This window comes from Coregonus lavaretus (genome assembly GCF_964263955.1).
Source record: "Coregonus lavaretus genome assembly, chromosome: 1".
In the NCBI taxonomy this organism is placed as follows: domain Eukaryota; kingdom Metazoa; phylum Chordata; class Actinopteri; order Salmoniformes; family Salmonidae; genus Coregonus; species Coregonus lavaretus.
The window spans coordinates 12,316,620-12,339,774 of NC_139988.1; the positions used below are offsets into that span (position 1 = coordinate 12,316,620).

Below are 23,155 nucleotides of genomic sequence, written 5' to 3' on the forward strand. Positions count from 1 at the left end.
GTGCGTGCGTGCGTGCGTGCGTGCGTGCGTGCGTGCGTGCGTGCGTGCGTGCGTGCGTGCGTGCGTCTAGAGCTGCTCTACTAACCTACTGGGTGTGTATTAAGTGTCTGTCTGTCATATGCTTTGTGTTTGACATCTACCCAACACACACCCTGTGTTCAGGGCTAGAACACTGTGCTGGTGTCTTCTTCCTTATAGGCCTAATGACTGACTGTTGAGTGTTGAAGTGTGTGTATTTTATGAGCCTAATCTGGACCACAAAGACCCTTACACAGTAGAATTTCTAGAATATGTCTTTCACATGACTATGCAGAATTCAGTCTCTCACTTAGTGTGAAGCAGCATTGACTGCCAGTAGGTCTCAGTGCTGTAGTGTGCTGAGAGTCTTCATACTTAGAGAGAGATTTTGGTCCAGTTTCTCCAAAGTCTACTCCTGCTGAATGGAGAATCTCCAGTCCAGGAAATTGAGTATAATCTGTGTCCAGGAATAAGGCTGCTAAAGTTTTGTTTTGACTCCCCACTGCTCTTCACACCAAAAAGAGGCTCTCTGAATTTTGATCATAGCAACACCCATTACTTTATTACACTGTTATCTGTATCTGTACCTGTAAACTTCCTTGTACACAGAGGAGTAGAATCCATCTCTACAGAGGTTGGAACACCTTGAGCTGAATTATTCATGTCAAACAGAGGATAGAGGATAGCCCTAGATCCTGGCTGCATCCCAAATGGCACCCTAATCCCTACATTGTGCACTACTTTTGACCAAAGGCCTATGGGCTCCCAGCTGAATGAGTCATGTCAAACAGATGATAGGGCAGAGATAGCCCCAGATCATATCTCTCCTCTCCAGCAGGCCTACATCCCACAGGCGCTGCGCTACGGCTGGGTCATACCCACCCATCCACACTTTCACACATGCTGTGTGATGGGGTGAGTCACTCACAGAGCAGACCACACTTTCGGCTAGCAGTGGGAGAGAGGCTGGTTCCCACTCTGGGAACCAACAATGTTTGTGTGCCTCATTCCCCAGACAACACCTGCAGGATGACTGACTGACTGGACGGAGGGAGGGACCTCAGTATTTATTCAGTTTGGAGCACTTCCAACATACCTCACTGTACTGTACAGTAAGCTACGTTACATCCACCCTGACCCCTCTCAGTTTCAACATGAGATAAATGATGAGGTGTATTAAAGCTGTATTAAAGTTCAAAGGCCAACAATAACTAAGATTTGACATTTTAAAAAATCATATGTAGCTCATCCGTGTTCATATTTGGATTTGTTTTAAGTCTATTCAATATATCACATATCAAAATTGAGTGGAGTCATCAATTTAAAATGTATAAATGTAAATACTAGTTCCATAATATTTAGGCAAAGAAATGACCCTCATATCTCCACAATATTTCTGTAATAAGTCTAAGGAATTCCATCCAGAGAGATATTAATACATTCCTCGAATACAAATGTCATTATGTGTTCATGGTATCCATGTATCCAAGCAAACAATGTGTCATGAAATAACTTCCAAGCACACTGGAGTAACTTCCGGACTGCTTTCCTGCTGCGTGATTATGTACTTGAATTCAGAAGCATATATCGGGAATCCTATCACAGAGGGGCACTCCCTGACGTAGCGACGCACGGCTTGGGCGTTGTACTTCCATAATGAGATACTTTATAACTGCAGTGCTGCCCTTGACATCAATCGAGTCAGAAGAACTTGGAACTGTTGTTGGATTCGGGGAAACTTGCTTTGCGCGCTTTTCGGCAGAAAACCATTTTTGTGGAATTATAATCACTCTGCAGTCGTACTGAGTAAGTTGACTTTGCTTCCAACTGTGGTTAACTTTTTCTGTAGATTAAATAATCTCATGCGCATTGAACATATGGCACGAACAGACAATTGAAGTTATTGAGATCTTCTCGCACGCGAGGCAGGCAGGGGAGCGACTTGGTTTATAACATCCATAAAAACATTTTTGACGGATGGTTCTGCTCATTTTACATTTCGTCTATCAGCGTGTCGACATACAGTAGCCTTTTCCGTTCTATTATTTTTTATATTTTTGCTAGATAGATGGAGTCGAATTGTTTATTGATAATTCATGCGCACTTATTGAGAATACGCATGCAACATATACAAACAAACTGGCATAAGTAATTTGGGAAGTAGCCACTGATCTCTGTGTGGTTTAGTAGAACATATTTTAGGTCCAACTGGACCTGCAGTGCTGTGTGAAAGGTGGTCTGTTTTTTACCTAGATTTATTTATTTATCATGGAGAAAACAACGTTTTTTTTATTATTTTGTTCATGCAGGGAAACTTACTAAGGGTGTGATTCATGATTTAGTAATGACAGGCTACACTAACAATAGTATAGGTATACACTTGTACATTTCAACTGGACATACATAATAGTGACTATTCAATTTTAAACATGGGAGAAAAAAATGCAGCTAAGATTTGTCATGTGTATTACAAGTTGAATATCAGCTGGACAAACACTTTCTCTTTTTTAGAACTCCTCTCTCCAATAAAGACATTCCACAGTTTCAGAGAAGGTTCTGTTCTGTGTTGAAGGCAGGGTACTGCAAATCCTTTAGTGACACACCCATGTCCCAGTCCCACAGAACTGGAGAGAGACCTTCAGAAACTGACTTTCTCCTTCTTTTATCATTTAGCTCCTTCTGACAATATGCTGCTCCTACTACTGGGAATCGTTATCCTGCACATCGCAGCCTTAGTCCTCCTGTTTGTGTCAACAATTGTCAATGTAAGTGAAGTTTCTTTATCTGTTGAGTTATCTGATTATTATCAATAATTGGTTCTCATTTACGATAATTATTCAAAACAGTAAAAAAAAATAGATTAACATATATTTTATTTGGAAATCAATAGATTGTTTTAAAGTGTTGACATCTCTGCTATCTGTAGGTGTTTTCTATTTGTCTGCAGTGTTCTCTTGTTAATAGCAGCACTGTGTTGTTAATCCTCTAGGCCTGGGCAACAGGGTCCGCTAGCAGTTCAGACCTCTGGAAGAACTGCTCTACAACCAATGGAGGATACCACTGTGACCCGGCCAACACTGGAGGTAAGATACAGTAAAGACTGACTGTGTACATCTGCTGCAGTGGCTTGTTTTTTTTCAGCCATGATGCTGATGATGCCTCCTATTGTCCAATAGTGAACTTATTTTGAAAGGATATACTGTAGATATCTATTTGTAGATCCTATAAATTGGATATTCTGAATGTTAGTCCATTTGACATCAAACTGGTTGAGATTTTTCTTAAGTGTGTCTTGAGAATAAGTTCAGCACTGTTTGTTGACTGTAAGATCGTAGACAGTAAGACGTGGGAAGCCTTGAAGTGTGATTAACTATAACTGGCCTTGGCCCTGAAAGCGCGCTCACTCACTCTCCTGTTAACTCCTGTGGTCCTCTGTAGCTCAGCTGGTAGAGCACGGCGCTTGTAACGCCAAGGTAGTGGGTTCGATCCCCGGGACCACCCATACACAAAAATGTATGCACGAATGACTGTAAGTCGCTTTGGATAAAAGCGTCTGCTAAATGGCATATTATTATTATTTTATTATTATTTAACCATGCCCCTAATGGGCATCAGGCTCCAATGAGACTCTACTGCCATCTAGGTGTGAGAATGTGAAACTCTGTATAGATAGTTGTGGTGTGATGTCCATATTCAGGCATAAATGGGGCTTTTTAGGGTATTTAAAGTGTTAGATCTGAGCAGGATTGTGTGTGTGTGCAGACAGGGAGGCCTTGGACCACCCCATACAGAACACAGTGTGTTGACAGCTCTGGTCACGCCTATGAATCAGATCCTGTATACAGCCAGATCATTAACAAAACCAGGACCTAGCAGCTGTGTTTTTGTCTATGAGACAGATTCAGACCAGAGTAAACAGGGGTTGGAGGGAAACACTGCAACAAGAAACAATACCATATTAAATTAGAAGTTTTGATATGGATATGCAGTAGGTTATCTTACAATTAGCAGAAACATGGTTCTAGAGGCACTGTAATACTATAGAATTTGTGTTCAATAGTTTCATGTATTGCCTTAGAGACCCAGTACTACAGAACTAACTGCAGTAGCCTCAAGCCCAACAGGCTGTAGCTAGATGATGTCATGAGTCTAGAATGAGCTGGTTGAACTCACACCCCAGTGTGTGTTAGTGAGACAGGCAGCGGAGCCTCTCTCTCTCTCTTTCTCTCTTTCTTTCTTTCTTATAAGGAGGCGTATGTGTTGTGGAGTCTGTACTCATGTGCACGTGGCCCAGCCCGACCCAGTCAATCTGTTCAAAGGCCCCTGCAGTGTTTTGCTGAGCAATCACTACAACTGGTATGCCTGGACTGGATGAGCTAAACATGAGGACAGAGTGGCAAGGCAAGCCTCCTATCTGAGGCTCTCTACTGAGAGGGCGGGGTGGAGGCACCAACAATGGTCACGCCCACTGGGTGGCCTTTTATTTTTAATCTTGCTATTAGGAGTTATGTAGTTTATATTCCACATGGGGATTGGTTTATTTTTTACCCATGTTTTTTGCACTTGACCTGACTTTGCCCCTGAAATGGAAATCCAGTCCTTAGTTTGTATCACTAATTACAGTTAAGCAATGTCCACACCAGCTTCTTACTGTATGTTAGTTATATTACATTTACATTTTAGTCATTTAGCAGACGCTCTTATCCAGAGCGACTTACAGTTAGTGAGTGCATACATTTTACTTTTTTTATACTGGAATCGAACCCACAACCCTGGCATTACAAATGCCATGCTCTACCAACTGAGCTACATCCCTGCCGGCCATTCCCTCCCCTACCCTGGACGACGCTGGGCCAATTGTGCGCCGCCCCATGGGTCTCCCGGTCGCGGCCGGCTACGACAGAGCCTGGATTCGAACCAGGATCTCTAGTGGCACAGCTAGCACTGCAATGCAGTGCCTTAGACCACTGCGCCACTCGGGAGGACATCGGGAGTTATTACATGTGATGGACAGACACCAGCTGGTATGATCTCTACTGTAGCCATGAGCTGGCACTTCAATCTTTCAGCTGAAGCTTGACAATAACATGACATACACAGCAGATATGGCCTTGTGCCTCAGGATAGTCAGGACTCGACAAACTAAGAACAATTATTCCTGAAAAATATTTGTCTGTATATTTTGTATAAATTATATAAATAGAGTACAGTATAACGTATTGTTGTATGGGTATACCCATGGAGTATAGAATGGAAATAACCATAGACACAAGCACAACAGGGACTCTTATTATGGTAGATATTGTGGGCCCAGAGGACCACACCTCACACCAGGAAATGCCCCATGTCACAGTCTTCTGGTATGACAGGGGAAGAGAGGAAGAAAAGCTTGGTTTATCAACAGGAGATATTTATAGAACCCTGATATAAAACAAAGTGGCGACCAACAAAGGATCATGTAACACGTTATCATGTTGAGGTCTACACATTGAGTATAAATTACCGTATCGTTAGCCTTACTATGAGAGCTGTTTTGGTTTTGTGTAAAGCTTTCATGGATATAAATAGCGTTTGTCGTATCGCAGTGGATGGGTTTGATAGTAGTGTTGTTGGCTATGTCCTCTGTCATACCTCCTATCTACTAGTGTGCTCTGGTCTGGGGTGAGTGTAGCATGGGCACAGACTCTTTGATAAACCATCAAACCCTGTTGTTTCCCCAAACCTCTCATGACAAGTTGTATTAGTTTCCTGGAAAGCTACATCATGGGAGATGTATAAACAATCTACAAATGGATGTAAACCGAAAGAACAGTTATAAATTAGTCATGTGTCTGCCTGTGGACAGAGTCGTTTTGCTGGTGGTGGTTACTGTATGTGTGATCACTCAAGGTCACAGCAAAGCCAACTGTCTCCTTACTTCAACATTATTTACGCATTTATGTCTTAGCCACAATCATTCATTAAGGTTTCTTAACCAATTAGTGGTGCTAAAGCAGCCTGAGCAGGGTCTCAAAAACCACTGGATTTGTGATGAATTAAATAAAACAAGCATGCACAGTGAGTTTGGTACCTGAGAGATTACTCCAAACTCTAACACTAAGACATGGAGGATGCAGGGTGTATACTGGAACCTTATCTTCCTACTTGACTATGGTCCAGTGTCCTTAGTATCCTATGGGGGCATGCAGGTCTGTATCTGTATTTATTAAGGATCCCCATTATTTCTTGCCAAGGCAGCAGCTACTCTTCCTGGGGTCCAGTATAATTTAAAAAAGGCAGTTATACAATTTAAAAAAACATTACAGTACATTCACAACAGATTTCACAACACACTAAGTGTGTCCCCGCTATTCCATAAGGTATATTGTTATCTGTTTTTAAATCTAATTTTGCTGCTTGCATGTGTTACTTGATGTGGAAAAGAGTTCCACGTAGTCCAAATATAAATGTCTGTTTGGCTCTGTAGAGGTAAATACTCTGGTAGAGCTCCAGCAGAAAACAACATGTGGGTAGTGACAGCAGCAGACACAGCTAAACATGAAGTGAGAGGGAGAGAGATGTGTGAGAAATGGCTTGGGAGGGAGGGAGAGATAGATGGAGGGAGGGAGAGATGGCTTAGGAAGGGAGCTGGGAGCTGGCTTAGGAAACCTGAAAGTGGATGCAGGCTGCATGCATGACCCTCAGACAAGAAAGAGAGCTGCTTGGAAGTCCAGGCATTAGTGCTGTGGTTGTAGCGCTAACACAGAGTGGTGGGGGGCTATGTCTCAGTCAGTGGCTTGTATTTATGGATGCCAAGGGAAGCCTGGCTTCCCCAAAAAATTAACCAAGAAAAAAACATACATTATTTTGTATCATTCGTCTCTTTGCGTTTCATAAATATCCTTCAATTCACAAGAGACTGGATGTATCTCACCGGAGAAAGCATCCAAGTGAACGAAACAGCGCCCCTCTGTCTCAGTATGCGTAGCCCATCTATCTGATGCTGTCTGGTTAAAAAGAGTATGACATTGTTGCCGCCCGTAGCATTAAATGCAAGGGAAGCCAATCAGCGTTGAGCTAAACTGAGTGAGCTCAGCTGTGAATGGTCCTGGCTCACCAAAGAAAAGTGTCAAGGGAAGCCAGTTTGGATTTGGCTTCACACCAATCACATCACTTCAAAAGCCAAACGTCATTGACAAAAAAAACTTGAATTGTTGAATCTCGTTGTGTTGTTGTCCTCCGGTGGCTAGCTAACTAAAATCATCCCTTTCCTAAATTAGCCATGGATGGACATAGGGATTTGGACTTGTGGTTTTAACTAATTCTCCGTACCGGCCAATGATTATAACGGCGATTCTGATCCAATCATTAATGTATAAATTGTGCCCCTGGCCTGAGAGGATGGAAGTTCAATATGTAGCTAGATGTAGAAGGCTAATGTTAACTAGCTAACCTTGCCCATGAATGGAAGTTAGGCTAGCGAGCAAGCATTTTAGCCAGGTAGCCTAGCACAACAAAAACTAAAAGTGTGTACTGAATGACAGAGTCAGACTGTTTAGGCAACATAAAAGAGGAGGATGGCATTGCTGGTGTTTATCTACAAGTAGGGTGAGTCAACATGTTAATCTACTTGCACGAACACAAAAACACGCGCACACACACAGAAATCAGTACCATGGACAGCCACATCATATTTAGCTTACATTGATTGGACTAAATGGTTTTTGGTATCTTTTAGTTGTCACTGTATTTGACTAAGCAGAGGTGACTTGATTATGAAATTATGCTGGATTAGTGGAGGCAGTGCCTGTTTTCTTTGCGACTTGCGTCTCTGTGGTTCTAAATCAGTAGCTTAGTAGTCCGAAAAATGTACTTGCTTGACAATGCTGTAGGTCATGTAACTATTTGTCACATGCAATATGTTTTGTGGACACCGGACAGATATTGCTCTCCAGTTTTGTGATAAAACAAAGGTGTGGAAGAATTTATTCTGCCACTGTCTTCTTATTGTCTCTGCCTTCTATATCACGGTAGCAAAGCCTGTGAACTAACAGGTTATAGAGCTGCAAACAATGCAATTTTCACAACACAGGTTGTAATATGGCTTTTTTTTTTTTTTTTTGCTTGGCTCCCCAAGTGATTTTACCCACGCAACGCTACTGCTCAAAGTCCCTGGCTGTCAGGACAGGTTACTATAATGGGTTAACAGGGTTTTCTGTGCTGTAGTAACCTGGCCTTTGAACAGCAGTAGGCACAGTAACCAGAGGATCAATATCTTACACAATGTCTTAAGGGCCTCTTTGTATTATTGAGTAGGCTACAATGCTTTCAGGAACAAGATGCCTAGGTACCATTATTGTGGTCGATGTCCGCACTGCCTTGAAAAATACAAAATACAAAAATCTGTCATTTTAAGCTAGAGATATCCGTCTCAATCCACCAACATCGCACTTCCGCATCTATGGTGAAAGGTGACCGAGCTAGAGCGGTGTTTGTCAGACCATGAGACATCCCGAAAAACAGTCTTCTCACAAAATCGTCTGTAGCGAAATTGGCCTACAAACTCTATGGAAAGATGAGACTCTCACGAACACGATGGTATTCTCCATTTTGCATTACAAACCCACAAGCGTATTGGGACTCGTCTGAAGTCGGTACAGCCGATCTGCCAACTTTTGTCTGTAGCGTCCGAACAGTTTGGGCTACACACTAATATGACCCCTCTGTGCAAAGGTGAGACTCTCTCGAGTACATGTCGGTTGTTTTGTTCTAGGATACCCACAGGCCTCACAAGACTCACCTGAATTTCCCCCGGTACCAGTTGAAAAAATGAATGGAAGTATATATGGAGACTGTATAGTGCCAAAAATAAGGGGTTAAATTAGTGTAAAAAAATTACAAATGTTTCCTGATTTTTCTTATCAAATTCCAAGATGGCGTAGCAGTACGGTCGTGTTTTCTGTAGTGTCCTCATGTAAATAGCCTGTTTTTTTTTGGTCCTTTTTCGTATATATTTCTCAATCTCACTTTCCTGCAACCCGCCTCACCCAAGGTGGAACGGATTCTATTATTTCTTTATACCTTCTTATCTAGAACCTCTGAAACTAGCCAGCTAACTAGCTACTTGCTATTAGCCACCGTTAGTGGTCTTCACCATTGTCCGTGGCCTGCACTACCTACCAGCCAGCTCTAGCCTGGCGCTATCGAGCCAGAGCATATCGGATTTTCTGCCGGAATCACTGAATCACTGGACCTTAACACCAGATCATCGCAACTAGCTAGCTGCAACCGAATGGCTGTTGTTGTTGTTGGCTAATCACCACTGTCCTGAAGCAAGCCTCAGTTAGCCTTGAGCTAGCCTCGTGCCAGGCCCATCTCCCGGCTATCTACCTCTCTGTCAACCGGACAGGACCTCCTAGTGTTGACACGGAGCCCCGCCGATCCATCACGACTGGTCTGCCGACTTCATCGTCTGATGTGATTTCAACAGGCTTCCCATTAGCCCCGGCCCGCTAGCACACGCAATCAACAGCCATGCCTCCTGCTCGCCTGTGCCGTAGCAGCCACTGAACTGCTCCCGGACTCACCTATTGCTGTTCACTGGACCTTATGATCACTCAGCTACACAGCTGATGCCTGCTGGACTGTTACTTTATACGGTACCCCATCCTGTTTATCTGTTTAGCCTCAGCTCAAACTTTCATCGCCATTACCAGCTGTTGTCTTAGCTCTCTCGAATAAAACCTGTGATTGCTTTATGCCTCTCTCCCATGTCAATATGCCTTGCCTATTGCTGTTTCGGTTAGTTCTTACTGTACTTTTTCACTGTAGAAACCCCAGTCCCGCTCAACCTGCCTCAGATAGCTCCTTTGTCCCACCCCCCACACACGCGGAGACCGGCTCAATCGGTGCCTCCAGTGATGCTATCCCTTTCATCGTTACCCAACGCTTAGGTTTACCTCCACTGTACTGTTATCCTTGTCTGTACATAATGCCCTGAATCTATTCTACAACGTCCGGAAATCTGCCCCTTTTATTCTCTGTACCCAACGCACTAGAGGACCAGTTCTTAAAGCCTTTAGCCGTATCCTTATTCTATTCCTCCTCTGTTCCTCTGGTGATGTAGAGGTTAACCCAGGCCCTGTAGCCCCCAGTATCACTCCTACTCCCCAGGTGCTATCATTTGTTGACTTCTGTAACTGCAAAAGCCTTGGTTTCTTGCATGTTAACATCAGAAGCCTCCTTCCTAAATTTGAGTTATTCACTGCATTAGCACACTCCGCCAACCCTGATGTTCTAGCAGTGTCTGGATCCTGGCTTAGGAAGGCCACCAAAGATTCAGACATTTCCTTTTCCAACTACAACGTTTTCCATCTAGATAGAACTGCCAAAGGGGGCGGAGTTGCAGTCTACTGTAGAGCACCTGCAATCACCTGCAGAGCTCTATCATACTATCCAGGTCTGTGCCCAAACAGTTTGAGCTTCTACTTCTAAAAATCCACCTTTCCAGAAATAAGTCTCTCACTGTTGCCACTTGCTACAGACCCCCTCAGCCCCCAGCTGTGCCCTGGACACCATATGTGAATTGATTGCCCCCCATCTATCCTCAGAGTTCGTATCGCTTGGTGACCTAAACTGGGATATGCTTAACACCTCGGCCGTCCTATAATCTAATCTAAACTAGATGCCCTCAATCTCATACAAATTATCAAGGAACCTACCAGGTACTACCCTAAATCCGTAAACATGGGCACCCTCATAGATATCATCCTGACTAATTTACCCTCTAAATACACCTCCGCTGTCTTCAACCAGGATCTCAGTGATCACTGCCTCATTGCCTGCGTCCGTAATGGGTCCGCGGTCAAACGACCACCCCTCATCACTGTCAAACGCTCCCTAAAACACTTCAGCGAGCAGGCCTTTCTAATTGACCTGGCCCGGGTATCCTTGATGGATATTGACCTCATTCCGTCAGTAGAGGATGCCTGGTTGTTCTTCAAAAGTGCTTTCCTCTCCATCTTAAACAAGCATGCCCCATTCGAAAAATTCAGAACTAAGAACAGATATAGCCCCTGGTTCACCCCAGACTTGACTGCCCTTGACCAGCACAAAAACATCCTGTGGCGTACTGTATTAGCATCGAACAGCCCCCGCGATATGCAACTTTTCAGGTAAGTCAGGAACCAATATACACAATCAGTTAGGAAAGCAAAGGCTAGTTTTTTCAAACAGAAATGTGCATCCTGTAGCACGAACTCCAAAAAGTTTTGGGACACTAAAGTCCATGGAGAATAAGAGCACCTCCTCACAGCTGCCCGCTGCACTGAGGCTAGGAAACACTGTCAGTACCGATAAATCTACGATAATCGCACATTTCAACAAGCATTTTGCTATGGCTGGCCATGCTTCCCCTACCCCGGCCACAAGCTCTGCACCCTCCGATGCAACTTGCCCATGCCCCCCCCCCCCCCCCCCCCCCCCCGCTTCTCCTTCACCCAAATTCAGATAGCTGATGTTCTGAAAGAGCTGCAAAATCTGGACCCTACAAATCAGCTGGGCGAGACAATCTGGACCCTTTCTTTCTAAAATTAGCTGCGAAATTGTCGCAACTCCTATTACCAGCCTGTTCAACCTCTCTTTCGTATCGTCTTAGATCCACAGAGATTTAGAAAGCTGCCGCGGTCATCTCCCTCTTCAAAGGGGGTGACACTCTAGATCCAAACTGTTACAGAGCTATATCCATCCTGCCCTGCCTTTCGAAAGTATTTGAAAGACAAGTTAACAAACAGATCACCGACCATTTCGAATCCCACCGTACCTACTCCGCTATGCAATCTGGTTTCCGAGCTGGTCATGGGTGAACCTCAGCCACGCTCAAGGTCCTAAACGATATTATAACCGCGATCGATAAAAGACAGTACTGTGCAGCCGTTTTCATCGACCTGGCCAAGGCTTTCGACTCCGTCAATGGCTGCCATTCCTTCCAGTTCTCTGCTGCCAATGACTGGAACGAACTGCAAAAATCTCTGAAGCTGGAGACTCTTATCTCCCTCACTAACTTTAAGCATCAGTTGACAGAGCAGCTTACTGATCACTGCACCTGTACACAGCCCATCTGTAATTAGCCCACCCAACTACCTCATCCCCATATTGTTATTTATTTTGCTCATTTGCACCCCAGTATCTCTATTTGCACATCATCTTCTGCACATCTATCATTCCAGTGTTAATACTAAATTGTAATTATTTTGCACTATGGCCTATTTATTGCCTTACCTCCATAACTTACTACATTTGCACACACTGTATATAGATTTTCTATTGTGTTATTGACTGTACATTTTATTTATCCCATATGTAACTCTGTGTTGTTTTTATCGCACTGCTTTACTTTATCTTGGCCAGGTCGCAGTTGTAAATGATAACTTGTTCTCAACTGGCTTACCTGGTTAAATTAATAAAATAAAATATCTCTCAGATATAGGACAGACACTTCAGAACCAACTTTCTTTTGATATTTGTGTTGTTCCATGTAGTGAATCTGTTATTCAATGCGCTTGTATGGGCTAATAGCAGTAAGGCCAAATCAAATTGTTTATCAAATCATAAAAATAAAAGATACTTCAAGGGGTCTTGAAATTCAAAATCAAATATTAAAATGATCCTTGGTATGACCTTCTTAAAACAATTCCATATAGCTTAGTAGAACACCCACCGTTGGCTTAGACTCTTATGGGTTAAGGATTTCAGGCAACTAAACAAGGCTCATGTTGCTGTAAATAGAAAGTGAAGTCTGATGTATAGAGTCTCTAATGCATATGTTAATGTATAGCCAATTCATATCCATGTACTGCATAGCCATGTAGCGTCCATGTATCCTGTGTGGTCCTCTGTAGCTCTGTGTTTCTAAGAACAGCCCTTAGCCGTGACATGTTGGCCATACAACACACCCCCTCGGGCCTTACTGCTTAAATATATTATGTAGACTTGACTGACAATCTCCCTCTCTCTTCCCTGCAGAGTGGATCCAGGCGGTGCAGGCCCTGATGATCCTGTCCATCATCTTCAGCTTCATCTCTCTCTTCCTGTTCTTCTGTCAGCTCTTCACCCTGCAGAAGGGAGGACGTTTCTTCCTCACTGGGGTCTTCCAGATCCTCGCCAGTAAGTTCCAATTATGTCATCCAGACAAAATAAACTGAAACAGAGTCATATTCAGAAGTGTACACTGTATAAAGGGGCCTAAAGCTTTATGGTATAAAGGGGCCTAAAGCTTTATGGTATAAAGGGGCCTAAAGCTTTATGGTATAAAGGGGCCTAAAGCTTTATGGTATAAAGGGGCCTAAAGCTTTTTGTTGTATTCAAGCAATACACCAGCTGTTCACTAAACATCCGTACTATGCACCCGCCACACCTGAGTGGACACACTCACAGAATGTGTTGTACAAACAGCTTCTGCATTGTCTGTGTCAGTGCACTGATATTGTCTGTGTCACTTGAATAGGATCTATTGTATTCCAACACCTCTTCTGGTCTATTGTGTCCACCATTGGCAGCCTTTTTTAACCTCCCAGGTTGGCACTGTAGACCATGCCAGTGGGCACAGAGACACTCACACATGTGGAAATGTCAAGACTGAAAACGTAGGGGGTGAACAACAAACAACTTAACATCAACACAGAGACCATGCCATGTCACGCCAGTTCACAATGGGCAGGGCTGGGTTCTGTTGAAACTTGGAAGCAGGCCAGGGTTCTAGATGAGGAAGTGAGGAATCTAACAGCCCTGTTCATAGTTCGATAGCCGCCATGACACAGTGTGATGCAATAACTGGCTGGGGGAATCCATCTGGGAAGCATTGACCCTACTCACCCCACCTCTCCTCTACTGCTGCCCAGCATGGTTCATACTAGGACAACTTCCATGAACCATTGCAGATTGTGATGATGGCGTGAAACACAATAATTTGATCTTAAGAATTTGACCCCCTCCCCCCTTCATCCCCTGATCTCCTCTCCTCCTCCCCCTTCTCCTATTCTCTCCTCTTCTCATATTTTCCTCTCCTCCCAGGTCTGTTTGTGATGAGTGGAGCAGTGATCTATACGGTGATGAGTCCTAAGTGGGTGCCTGAGACTGAGGCCTTCGGCTGGGCCTATATCCTGGCCTGGGTGGCCTTCCCTCTGGCCCTGATCAGCGGACTCATCTATGTCATCTTGAGAAAACGGGAATGAGACCCCTGTCCCCTAACCTCCACCCCACTCTCAGCATTAACAATCCCCCCCCCCCCCCCCCCCCCCTCAGGAGAGTAAACTCAGAAGCTTGAGGACTGGTTTATCTGACTGGGTCCACAGCCTTCTTCACCAAGGTTTGCATCTACTGAGAGGTAACACCCAAACACAACCAAACAAGATGACATGATGAAACAATACTGTCAGAATTTGAAATGTATATAGTATCTATGGTTTAAAGCCTATTTATAACACTTTTTACATATGTGTACATAGTATTGTTGTGTTGCTCTGCCGTCAAAGATATTCGTACAAGCTTCTTTTTAGCTGATAAATATGTTTCTAATTAATGATGAAATAATTAGACACTCTGTTTCTGTAAACCACCAAAAAATGAATACAAATGGTTTTTGAACTATTTTAACCAAAGTGCATGTATAAAATGGAGAGCTAGAAGGAATTTGTGTAACTGAGCTTGTTTTACAAAAACAAAAAGTGGCAACATCCAAATAATGGCTTAGATGTTTTTCAACTTTATTTCTTATGTTATTTTTCTATCTTTTTTTTTTCAACAAAGATGGTGCTATGTATTTACCATTCCTATTACTGATTTTCATTTACAGTCAAATGACTTGACTTATGAAGTAACTATAAACGTCAGGGTGAGAAGTAGACTTCAGTGTAATGTCCATATGCCTAACTGCTTCTGTTTATAGAGAAATCATTGATTTGTCTAAATAAAGCTTTAGAAAAACAGTCAGCTGTGATTGTTCAGCTAAGAGGAGCATTGGAGTTGGGTTGGAGTCGGGGCGATGGCGCAGTAGTTTTTTGGTTGGAATGCCATTTGGAATGTCAGTATTAGCACGCCCTGCCAAAGTTCCATTTGATTTCCTCTGTTTTAGACAGAGTTCAAGGCTGGAGAACGTGAGATAAATGACAGCGTTGATCTGGGTTGTTGTCTTCTCGCTCTCTCTGTTGTAAGGCCATGCCATGTTCATCTGTTTGTGTTTATAGCATATGTACGACCAGTAAACACGCTAGAAACCAACCTGCCTCTTGGACGGAGTACTGTAACAACTAGTAGGGCATTGCAGCCAGATCCAAATTGATTTTAAGTTTTTATATCTGATTACATTATAGAGATATTTCAAAGAAGGTCAAGCAAGCTCCGAGGCAGCCACCTCCAACCTGATCAAGGCAGAATAGAGGACATGATTTTTAGTATTAGCCTTGCCATGTGGGAGAAAATGGACAGAGGTCGGCAGTTGTGATACACATGTTCTATTTCATATTTGAAGTTTGACAAGCTGCAGTTTCTGCCACCCTAAAGTACATGACTTATGTTTATTTTTGATATAATGTTAATAACATATCTATGACTATCTAGTATGTAGACTCATTAATAAAACAAACCAAATTGAAAACAGCTCCTACCTACGGGGATTTCTATATATTTCACTACTGTATCACAGCATAACAATAACCCAATTAGAGCTATAGCCAAGACATTGCTTAATGTTGATGTATGTAACTATTTAGCCATTTACAGAGTTAATAGCTATGTTGTTTAAATGGTCCAATGTCTGCCTTGAAGAGTAATGGTAAACTACTGAAGAGAGGAAGTGAAAATGTACAGTACATGAAAGAGTGTAATGTGGGATCCCTTACTGTATTTGGTTGGTCTTAGATAACTGTGTGCTATTAAAGAGAATGCAAATTCTGGACTCTCTCTGTTGCCATAATGTAATGATAACTGCACTAGGAGCTCGATTCAATTTTCAATTCGAGAAAGAATGTATGACAATGTAATGAGACGGACGCTTTTTACATCATGCAGGTTTCTCCCATCAAATAGCCAAACCTACATGGCACTCAATCAAATAAAAAATGAGCTGTCATGTTAATGAGCTGTCATGTTAACCGGGGCGGCAGGTAGCTTAGTGGGTAAGAGCGTTGTGCCAGTAACCGAAAGGTCGCTGGTTCTAATCCCCGAGCCGACTAGGTGAAAAATCTGTCGATGTGCCCCTTAAGCAAGGCACTTAACCCTAATTGCTCCTGTAAGTCGCTCTGGATAAGAGCGTCTGCTAAATGACTAAAATATATATATAAATATAATGAACAACATATCCTAAAAACAAGACAGGTCAAAGTAAAATGGACAATATGGAATGGACAATCACAACTGTTGTCCAGGAGTTTCACCCCATTGTCATGATCAGTGGTTTCAAGTTTGTATCCCTCAATTTTTGACAAGCTGATCACAGAGAAAAATAAAATACTTCTGCATTTCCCGCTGTGTAACATTGCAAATAGGCTCAGGATAACTCCTCCTGATAAAGTTGGGTAGCTGATATTTAGAGCTTAAATAGCCAAATTGATTAGCCACAGGAATCCGAACTAATAAAGCCAATGTAATGGCCTCTTTTACAAACGGTGGTCCTACCACATGGATGGGCATTCATATCATTCCATTGCGGGTGACATGGTAGGCTACACCCCAGTAAGCACGAGCCGCCGTCTTTTCTTGGTCCTGTCCAGACGTCGTTTTTTGTTGTTTTACAAACGGTAGGCTTACCACAGATGGGCATTCATAAAATTCAATTTCAGACACACTGTAGGTTACACCTCAGTAAGCACGGACCGACGCCAATGCCTTTTGGACGTCTATTTTTAGTGCAGTTCCGGACCGGCCTTGATTTCCAAATCCACCGACATTGGTTTTTAGTCCGGTCAGGATCAAATCTGAACCAATCATAGATGTCTATGTTTGGTTCAGATTTTGTCTGGTCTGGACCAGCCTTGATTTGGCATCTGGAAAATACTTATTTTTCAACGTCCGGAAAAGATGCCTTTTCAATGTCCTGGAAAATATGTATTTTAAACATACGGAAAATACTTTTTCACCTTTTCACTCAGAACCTAAATTGAACCTAACTTCAACGTCTGGAAAATGTCTTTTAAACGTCATTTTGCTTATTGGGACTATTTTAGTTTTGCGGGGGCAGCATTTTTTGGTCTCGCCTATGGCGGCAGAATGGCAAGGACCAGCCCTGTGTGCCCATACCGGGGCAGTCTGTCTGTAGCGTGTGTGACTAGTGTTTCACATGGTGGCCCTAAGGCATGAGGGGGGATTCAGCGATGCCAGTCATTCTGGGCATGCAGCTAGTGTTTCTCTGTCAGCAACCTGCCATCAGCGCAGTGAGAGAGTGAGCAAGAGAGAGAGTGGAGACTAAGATAGTGGTATAGTATGAACACTGTCAGTTAGTTACAGACGTCACGTTGCTTGCTTAACGAGTACCACTTCACCCCCCTGTTTCAGCTCTAACTTGGGACCTCTACTTTGCTAACACACGTGACCGCCCACCTTGACAACGTTCCAACTGGTTGAGCCACCCAAAAGGTACCAATTGGATAGCTCCATCCGCGACATTTCAAGCAAGCTGTGGATTGAGCTCACGGCACGTTCTTAACTCTGTTACACTTGCCGGGTTTGTCTTTTTTAAACTACAGATGAGAATTCACTATGTAGCTATAATCTGGTGGGATGCCTCAACATGTTCCCTGTCAAATAAAACAAACAAATGGTGTGAAAGAGAAACTAGAGCTGTGTGGTCAGGATTAAAATAATATCTAAACAGATCATACAGTGGGGGAAAAAAGTATTTAGCCAGCCACCAATTCTGCATGTTCTCCCACTTAAAAAGATGAGAGAGGCCTGTAATTTTCATAATAGGTACACGTCAACTATGACAGACAAAATGAGGGAAAAAAATCCAGAAAATCACATTGTAGGATTTTTTATGAATTTATTTGCAAATTATGGTGGAAAATAAGTATTTGGTCAATAACAAAAGTTTCTCAATACTTTGTTATATACCCTTTGTTGGCAATGACACAGGTCAAACGTTTTCTGTAAGTCTTCACAAGGTTTTCACACGCTGTTGCTGGTATTTTGGCCCATTCCTCCATGCAGATCTCCTCTAGAGCAGTGATGTTTTGGGGCTGTCGCTGGGCAACACAGACTTTCAACTCCCTCCAAATATTTTCTATGGGGTTGAGATCTGGAGACTGGCTAGGCCACTCCAGGACCTTGAAATGCTTCTTACGAAGCCACTCCTTCGTTGCCCGGGCGGTGTGTTTGGGATCATTGTCATGCTGAAAGACCCAGCCACGTTTCATCTTCAATGCCCTTGCTGATGGAAGGAGGTTTTCACTCAAAATCTCACGAGACATGGCCCCATTCATTCTTTCCTTTACACGGATCAGTCGTCCTGGTCCCTTTGCAGAAAAACAGCCCCAAAGCATGATGTTTCCACCCCCATGCTTCACAGTAGGTATGGTGTTCTTTGGATGCAACTCAGCATTCTTTGTCCTCCAAACACTACGAGTTGAGTTTTTACGAAAAAGTTCTAGTTTGGTTTCATCTGACCATATGACATTCTCCCAATCCTCTTCTGGATCATCCAAATGCACTCTAGCAAACTTCAGACCTGGACATGTACTGGCTTAAGCAGGGGGACACTCAGGATTTAAGTCCCTGGCGGCGTAGTGTGTTACTGATGGTAGGCTTTGTTACTTTGGTCCCAGCTCTCTGCAGGTCATTCACTAGATCCCCCCGTGTGGTTCTGGGATTTTTGCTCACCGTTCTTGTGATCATTTTGACCCCACGGGGTGAGATCTTGCGTGGAGCCCCAGATCGAGGGAGATTATCAGTGGTCTTGTATGTCTTCCATTTCCTAATAATTGCTCCCACAGTTGATTTCTTCAAACCAAGCTGCTTACCTATTGCAGATTCAGTCTTCCCAGCCTGGTGCAGGTCTACAATTTTGTTTCTGGTGTCCTTTGACAGCTCTTTGGTCTTGGCCATAGTGGAGTTTGGAGTGTGACTGTTTGAGGTTGTGGACAGGTGTCTTTTATACTGATAACAAGTTCAAACAGGTGCCATTAATACAGGTAACGAGTGGAGGACAGAGGAGTCTCTTAAAGAAGAAGTTACAGGTCTGTGAGAGCCAGAAATCTTGCTTGTTTGTAGGTGACCAAATACTTATTTTCCACCATAATTTGCAAATAAATTCATTAAAAATCCTACAATGTGACTTTCTGGAGAAAAAAAATCTCAATTTGTCTGTCATAGTTGACGTCTACCTATGATGAAAATTACAGGCCTCTCTCATCTTTTTAAGTGGGAGAACTTGCACAATTGGTGGCTGACTAAATACTTTTTTTCCCCACTGTATAAGCGTACGGTTACAGTACAGTGTTGTTCCCATGTGTGCAAAAAGGTCAAAGGTACACATAAGATACCTTCAGAGGTACACATAGGAACTCACATGGTACTGGTTGGTACCTTTTAGGGTACATGTGCAGATAATATAGTATAATGGTAAAAAGAGTGTCTACCCAATACATTCATTATAATGCTGTGTTTGTAACAATGTGGGAGGTGGGAATTTACCAGTTGTGTGGTCTTAAATACCAGTTGGATGCATTAATGTGCTATGAACTCATAGAGAAATGCCAATTGGCTAATGGCCAACAAGCTGTGGCAACCATAAACTAAAAGTACAGCTATCATGCTTGTAAACAAGATATAGAATTCAAAAACCATTTTAATAGATAGCTTTTTTTTAATAATGTTTTGTTGTTACATTTAACTGCCGAAAATGCTGTTATCTAGGTCATTTCCTTAGTAGGTGATGTCAGAGGTCAGCATGTGGGAGAAGTCGGAGCTCAGGGATGATAGATGCATTTCACACTAGTAACTACCAGTTGGAGGGCCGTTTAAGTGGAATTTTCCCAGTCGTTTGTGGTAAATTCCCACTCCCCACTTCGTTACGAATGCAGGATTAGGTACAATCACTTTGACATGTAGCTGGTGGCAATGTGCTGGTGGGGGCTCATTAGCATATTTGGGGGCATAGTCTGCTGTATTTGTGCCAACCATCAGTAGAAATGTGGTACCAGTTTATCGGTTTATCGTTATGTTGACGAATGTTAAGCACCTGTTTTGACGTTGCTATTTTTGCAATCTTTGTAAGAGCTTGTGACAGTCAAGTTCTGCATTGTTAAGAAGTTACTGTGCTTCTTCCAAAAGCTTAATGGCTCACAGGAAGTTAACGTTTAATTTTCAATAACTTACTATCAACTAGTTGCAAGTGGGTTATTTTCAAATTCACAGTAACTTACTGTAGCTAATCCGTCACACTCATTGACCTGATGGTCTGGTAGGTAAGGGAGTATTAAGTTAACATGGCGACTGGCTATGAATGAAATATTCTATGGCTCTTTTCTGCAGAACTGACAGTATACAATAGTGATGGGTCGTTCGTGAACGAACGGCTCTTTATGAACAGATCTTTTTGGTGAATGTCGTGAAAGTGACGTTCATTTGGCTCCCTGATTTGCATACTGCTGCTACAGTTTTTTTGTTGTTGCTCACAATAATGTTTTTCTGCAGATAAGTTACAAAATAATTATCTAAAGAGGGTGAATCCTCACTGCAGAAACAATAAATATTATACATTTACGTCATTTAGCAGAGGCTCTTATCCAGAGCGACTTACCAATTGGTACATTCACCTTATGATAGCCAGTGGGACAACCACTTTACAATTAATTTTTTATATTTTTGTCATTTTTAATTTTTAGAGTATATTTTTAATTTTAATTTGTTATATATATATATATTTTTTTTTTGTGGGGGTGGGGTAGGGGGGGAGGGTAGAATGATTACTTTTATACTATCCCAGGTATTCCTTAAAGAGGTAGGGTTTCAAGTGTAGGTAGGGTTTCAAGTGTCTCCGGAAGGTGGTCAGTGACTAAATAGTGGGGAGAGCGCGTCAATCTGGCCTCGCTTACTTTTTGCCAGATAAAAATATATTTGAGCAAGCATTTCACAATCTGTCATAATGGTAGCCTAACTTTTGGGCTTTACAAATTTGTCATGGTTCTATGTTTATTTTAAAGCATTTTGAACAAAGAGCTGTTTGGGAGCCAAATGAGCCAGCTCACCAAAATTACTTCCACCACCCATTACTAGTATACAAACATAATGTTTATGAACAGAATACAACAGAGCACATTAACTGGGATTACATTCCCTTTTATGGGAGACCAAAAAGAGCTAGCTGAATGCCACGCCTCGAATAAGCCACTCCTGCAATCTTCTGATGGGCTGCCACTGCTACAGTATGCTGCCAATCAGCAGGCGATGTGCATGTTGTCAACAGAAGAGTCTGTGAAGAAACAGTAGGTTACTGGAAAGGAATGTTAGTGGCAGCAAGTGTCCTGTAGGTTATTTGTACAATTTTACAATAACTTACTGACAAGTAGTTTCCAGTTAAGAAATTACAAATTCACAGCAACAAGTTGCCATTAAGTTACAGGAAAACACATAACAAAGTCTGTACAGAGCAGCCCAAAACAGACCCATTCTCTTGCAAAGTTTGAAAAATAGTGTCAAAGGAGTTGCACAACTTGTATTGGCATAACCATCAAACACTTAAACTGCTCCAACACTTCCACTGATGGTTGGCACAACATGTAATTAACCGCATCCCAAAATATGCTATTACAAAATAATGTCCCAGTTATTCAACGACCCGCATACTCACCAGACATGTCACCCATTGAGCATGTTTGGGATGCTCTGGATCGACAATCAACAGCCTGATCAACTCTATGTGAAGGAGATGTGTCGTGCTGCATGAGGCAAATGGTGGTCACACCATATACTGACTGGTTTTCTGATCCACGCCCCTACCTTTTTTTAAAGGTATCTGTGACCAACAGATGCATATCTGTATTCCCAGTCATTTGAAATCCATAAATTAGGGCATAATAAATGTATTTCAATTGACTGATTTCCTTATATGAACTGTAACTCAATAAAATCTGTAAAATTGTTGCATGTTGCGTTTATATTTTTGTTCAGTAGAAATTAAATTTGACCTCTCGGCTTTTACATGTGCTAAAATGTTGTCACAAGTACTTTCATGGTATCAAATGTAAAAATGTTGCATCCCCATGTTGTATATATATTTTTACATTAGATCATGTTTTTACGTGCTCACATATTGTCACGTGTAGTTTCATATTGACATTTTGCATCCCCATGTTGTCACATTTATTTGACATTAATTTCACGAGATCATGTTCTCACATGTTGCTTCACATTAAATCGTACTACACCGGCTCCGACGCTCGTCGGATGTGGCAGGGCTTTCAAACTATTACAGACTACAAAGGGAAGCACAGCCGCGAGCTGCCCAGTGACACGAGCCTACCAGACAAGCTAAATTACTTCTATGCTCTCTTCGAGGCAAGTAACACCGAAACATGCATGAGAGCATCAGCTGTTCGGGATGACTGTGTGATCACGCTCTCCGTAGCCGATGTGAGTAAGACCTTTAAACAGGTCAACATTCACAAGGCCGCAGGGCCAGACGGATTACCAGGACATGTACTCCGAGCATACGCTGACCAACTGCCAAGTGTCTTCACTGACATTTTCAACCTCTCCCTGTCTGAGTCTGTAATACCAATATGTTTCAAGCAGACCACCATAGTCCCTGTGCCCAAGAACACTAAGGTAACCTGCCTAAATGACTAACGGCCCGTAGCACTCACGTCTGTAGCCATGAAGTGCTTTGAAAGGCTGGTCATGGCTCACATCAACACCATTATCCCAGAAACCCTAGACCCACTCCAATTTGCATATCGCCCCAACAGATCCACACTGCCCTTTCACACCTGGACAAAAGGACCACCTGTGTGAGAATGCTATTCAGCGTTCAACACCATAGTGCCCTCAAAGCTCATCGCTAAGTTAAGGACCCTGGGACTAAACACCTCCCTCAGCAACTGGATCCTGGACTTCCTGACGGGCCGCCTCCAGGTGGTAAGGGTTGGTAACAACACATCCGCCATGC

General features: G+C 42.7%; 1 protein-coding gene across 1 annotated transcript; it reads left to right on the top strand.

The window, feature by feature from the left end:
- The first annotated feature begins 1,700 nt into the window (after positions 1-1,700).
- Positions 1,701-15,945, top strand: LOC311130073 (peripheral myelin protein 22-like). The gene is made up of 5 exons (XM_084162727.1): positions 1,701-1,824; positions 2,692-2,783; positions 3,008-3,101; positions 13,021-13,161; positions 14,068-15,945. The coding sequence occupies exons 2-5, from the start codon at positions 2,706-2,708 to the stop codon at positions 14,226-14,228; spliced, it is 474 nt and encodes a 157-aa protein (XP_084018853.1). The 5' UTR covers positions 1,701-1,824; positions 2,692-2,705; the 3' UTR covers positions 14,229-15,945.
- Positions 15,946-23,155: the final 7,210 nt, after the last annotated feature.

What these genes read in the sequence shown, in the direction of transcription:
- LOC311130073 (XM_084162727.1), top strand. Translation starts at nt 2,706, where the DNA reads ATGCTGCTCCTACTACTGGGAATCGTTATCCTGCACATCGCAGCCTTA. An exon ending in TTGTGTCAACAATTGTCAAT is followed by an intron (nt 2,784 to 3,007) that starts GTAAGTGAAGTT and finishes TTAATCCTCTAG; the next exon opens with GCCTGGGCAACAGGGTCCGC. An exon ending in GGTCTTCCAGATCCTCGCCA is followed by an intron (nt 13,162 to 14,067) that starts GTAAGTTCCAAT and finishes CTCTCCTCCCAG; the next exon opens with GTCTGTTTGTGATGAGTGGA.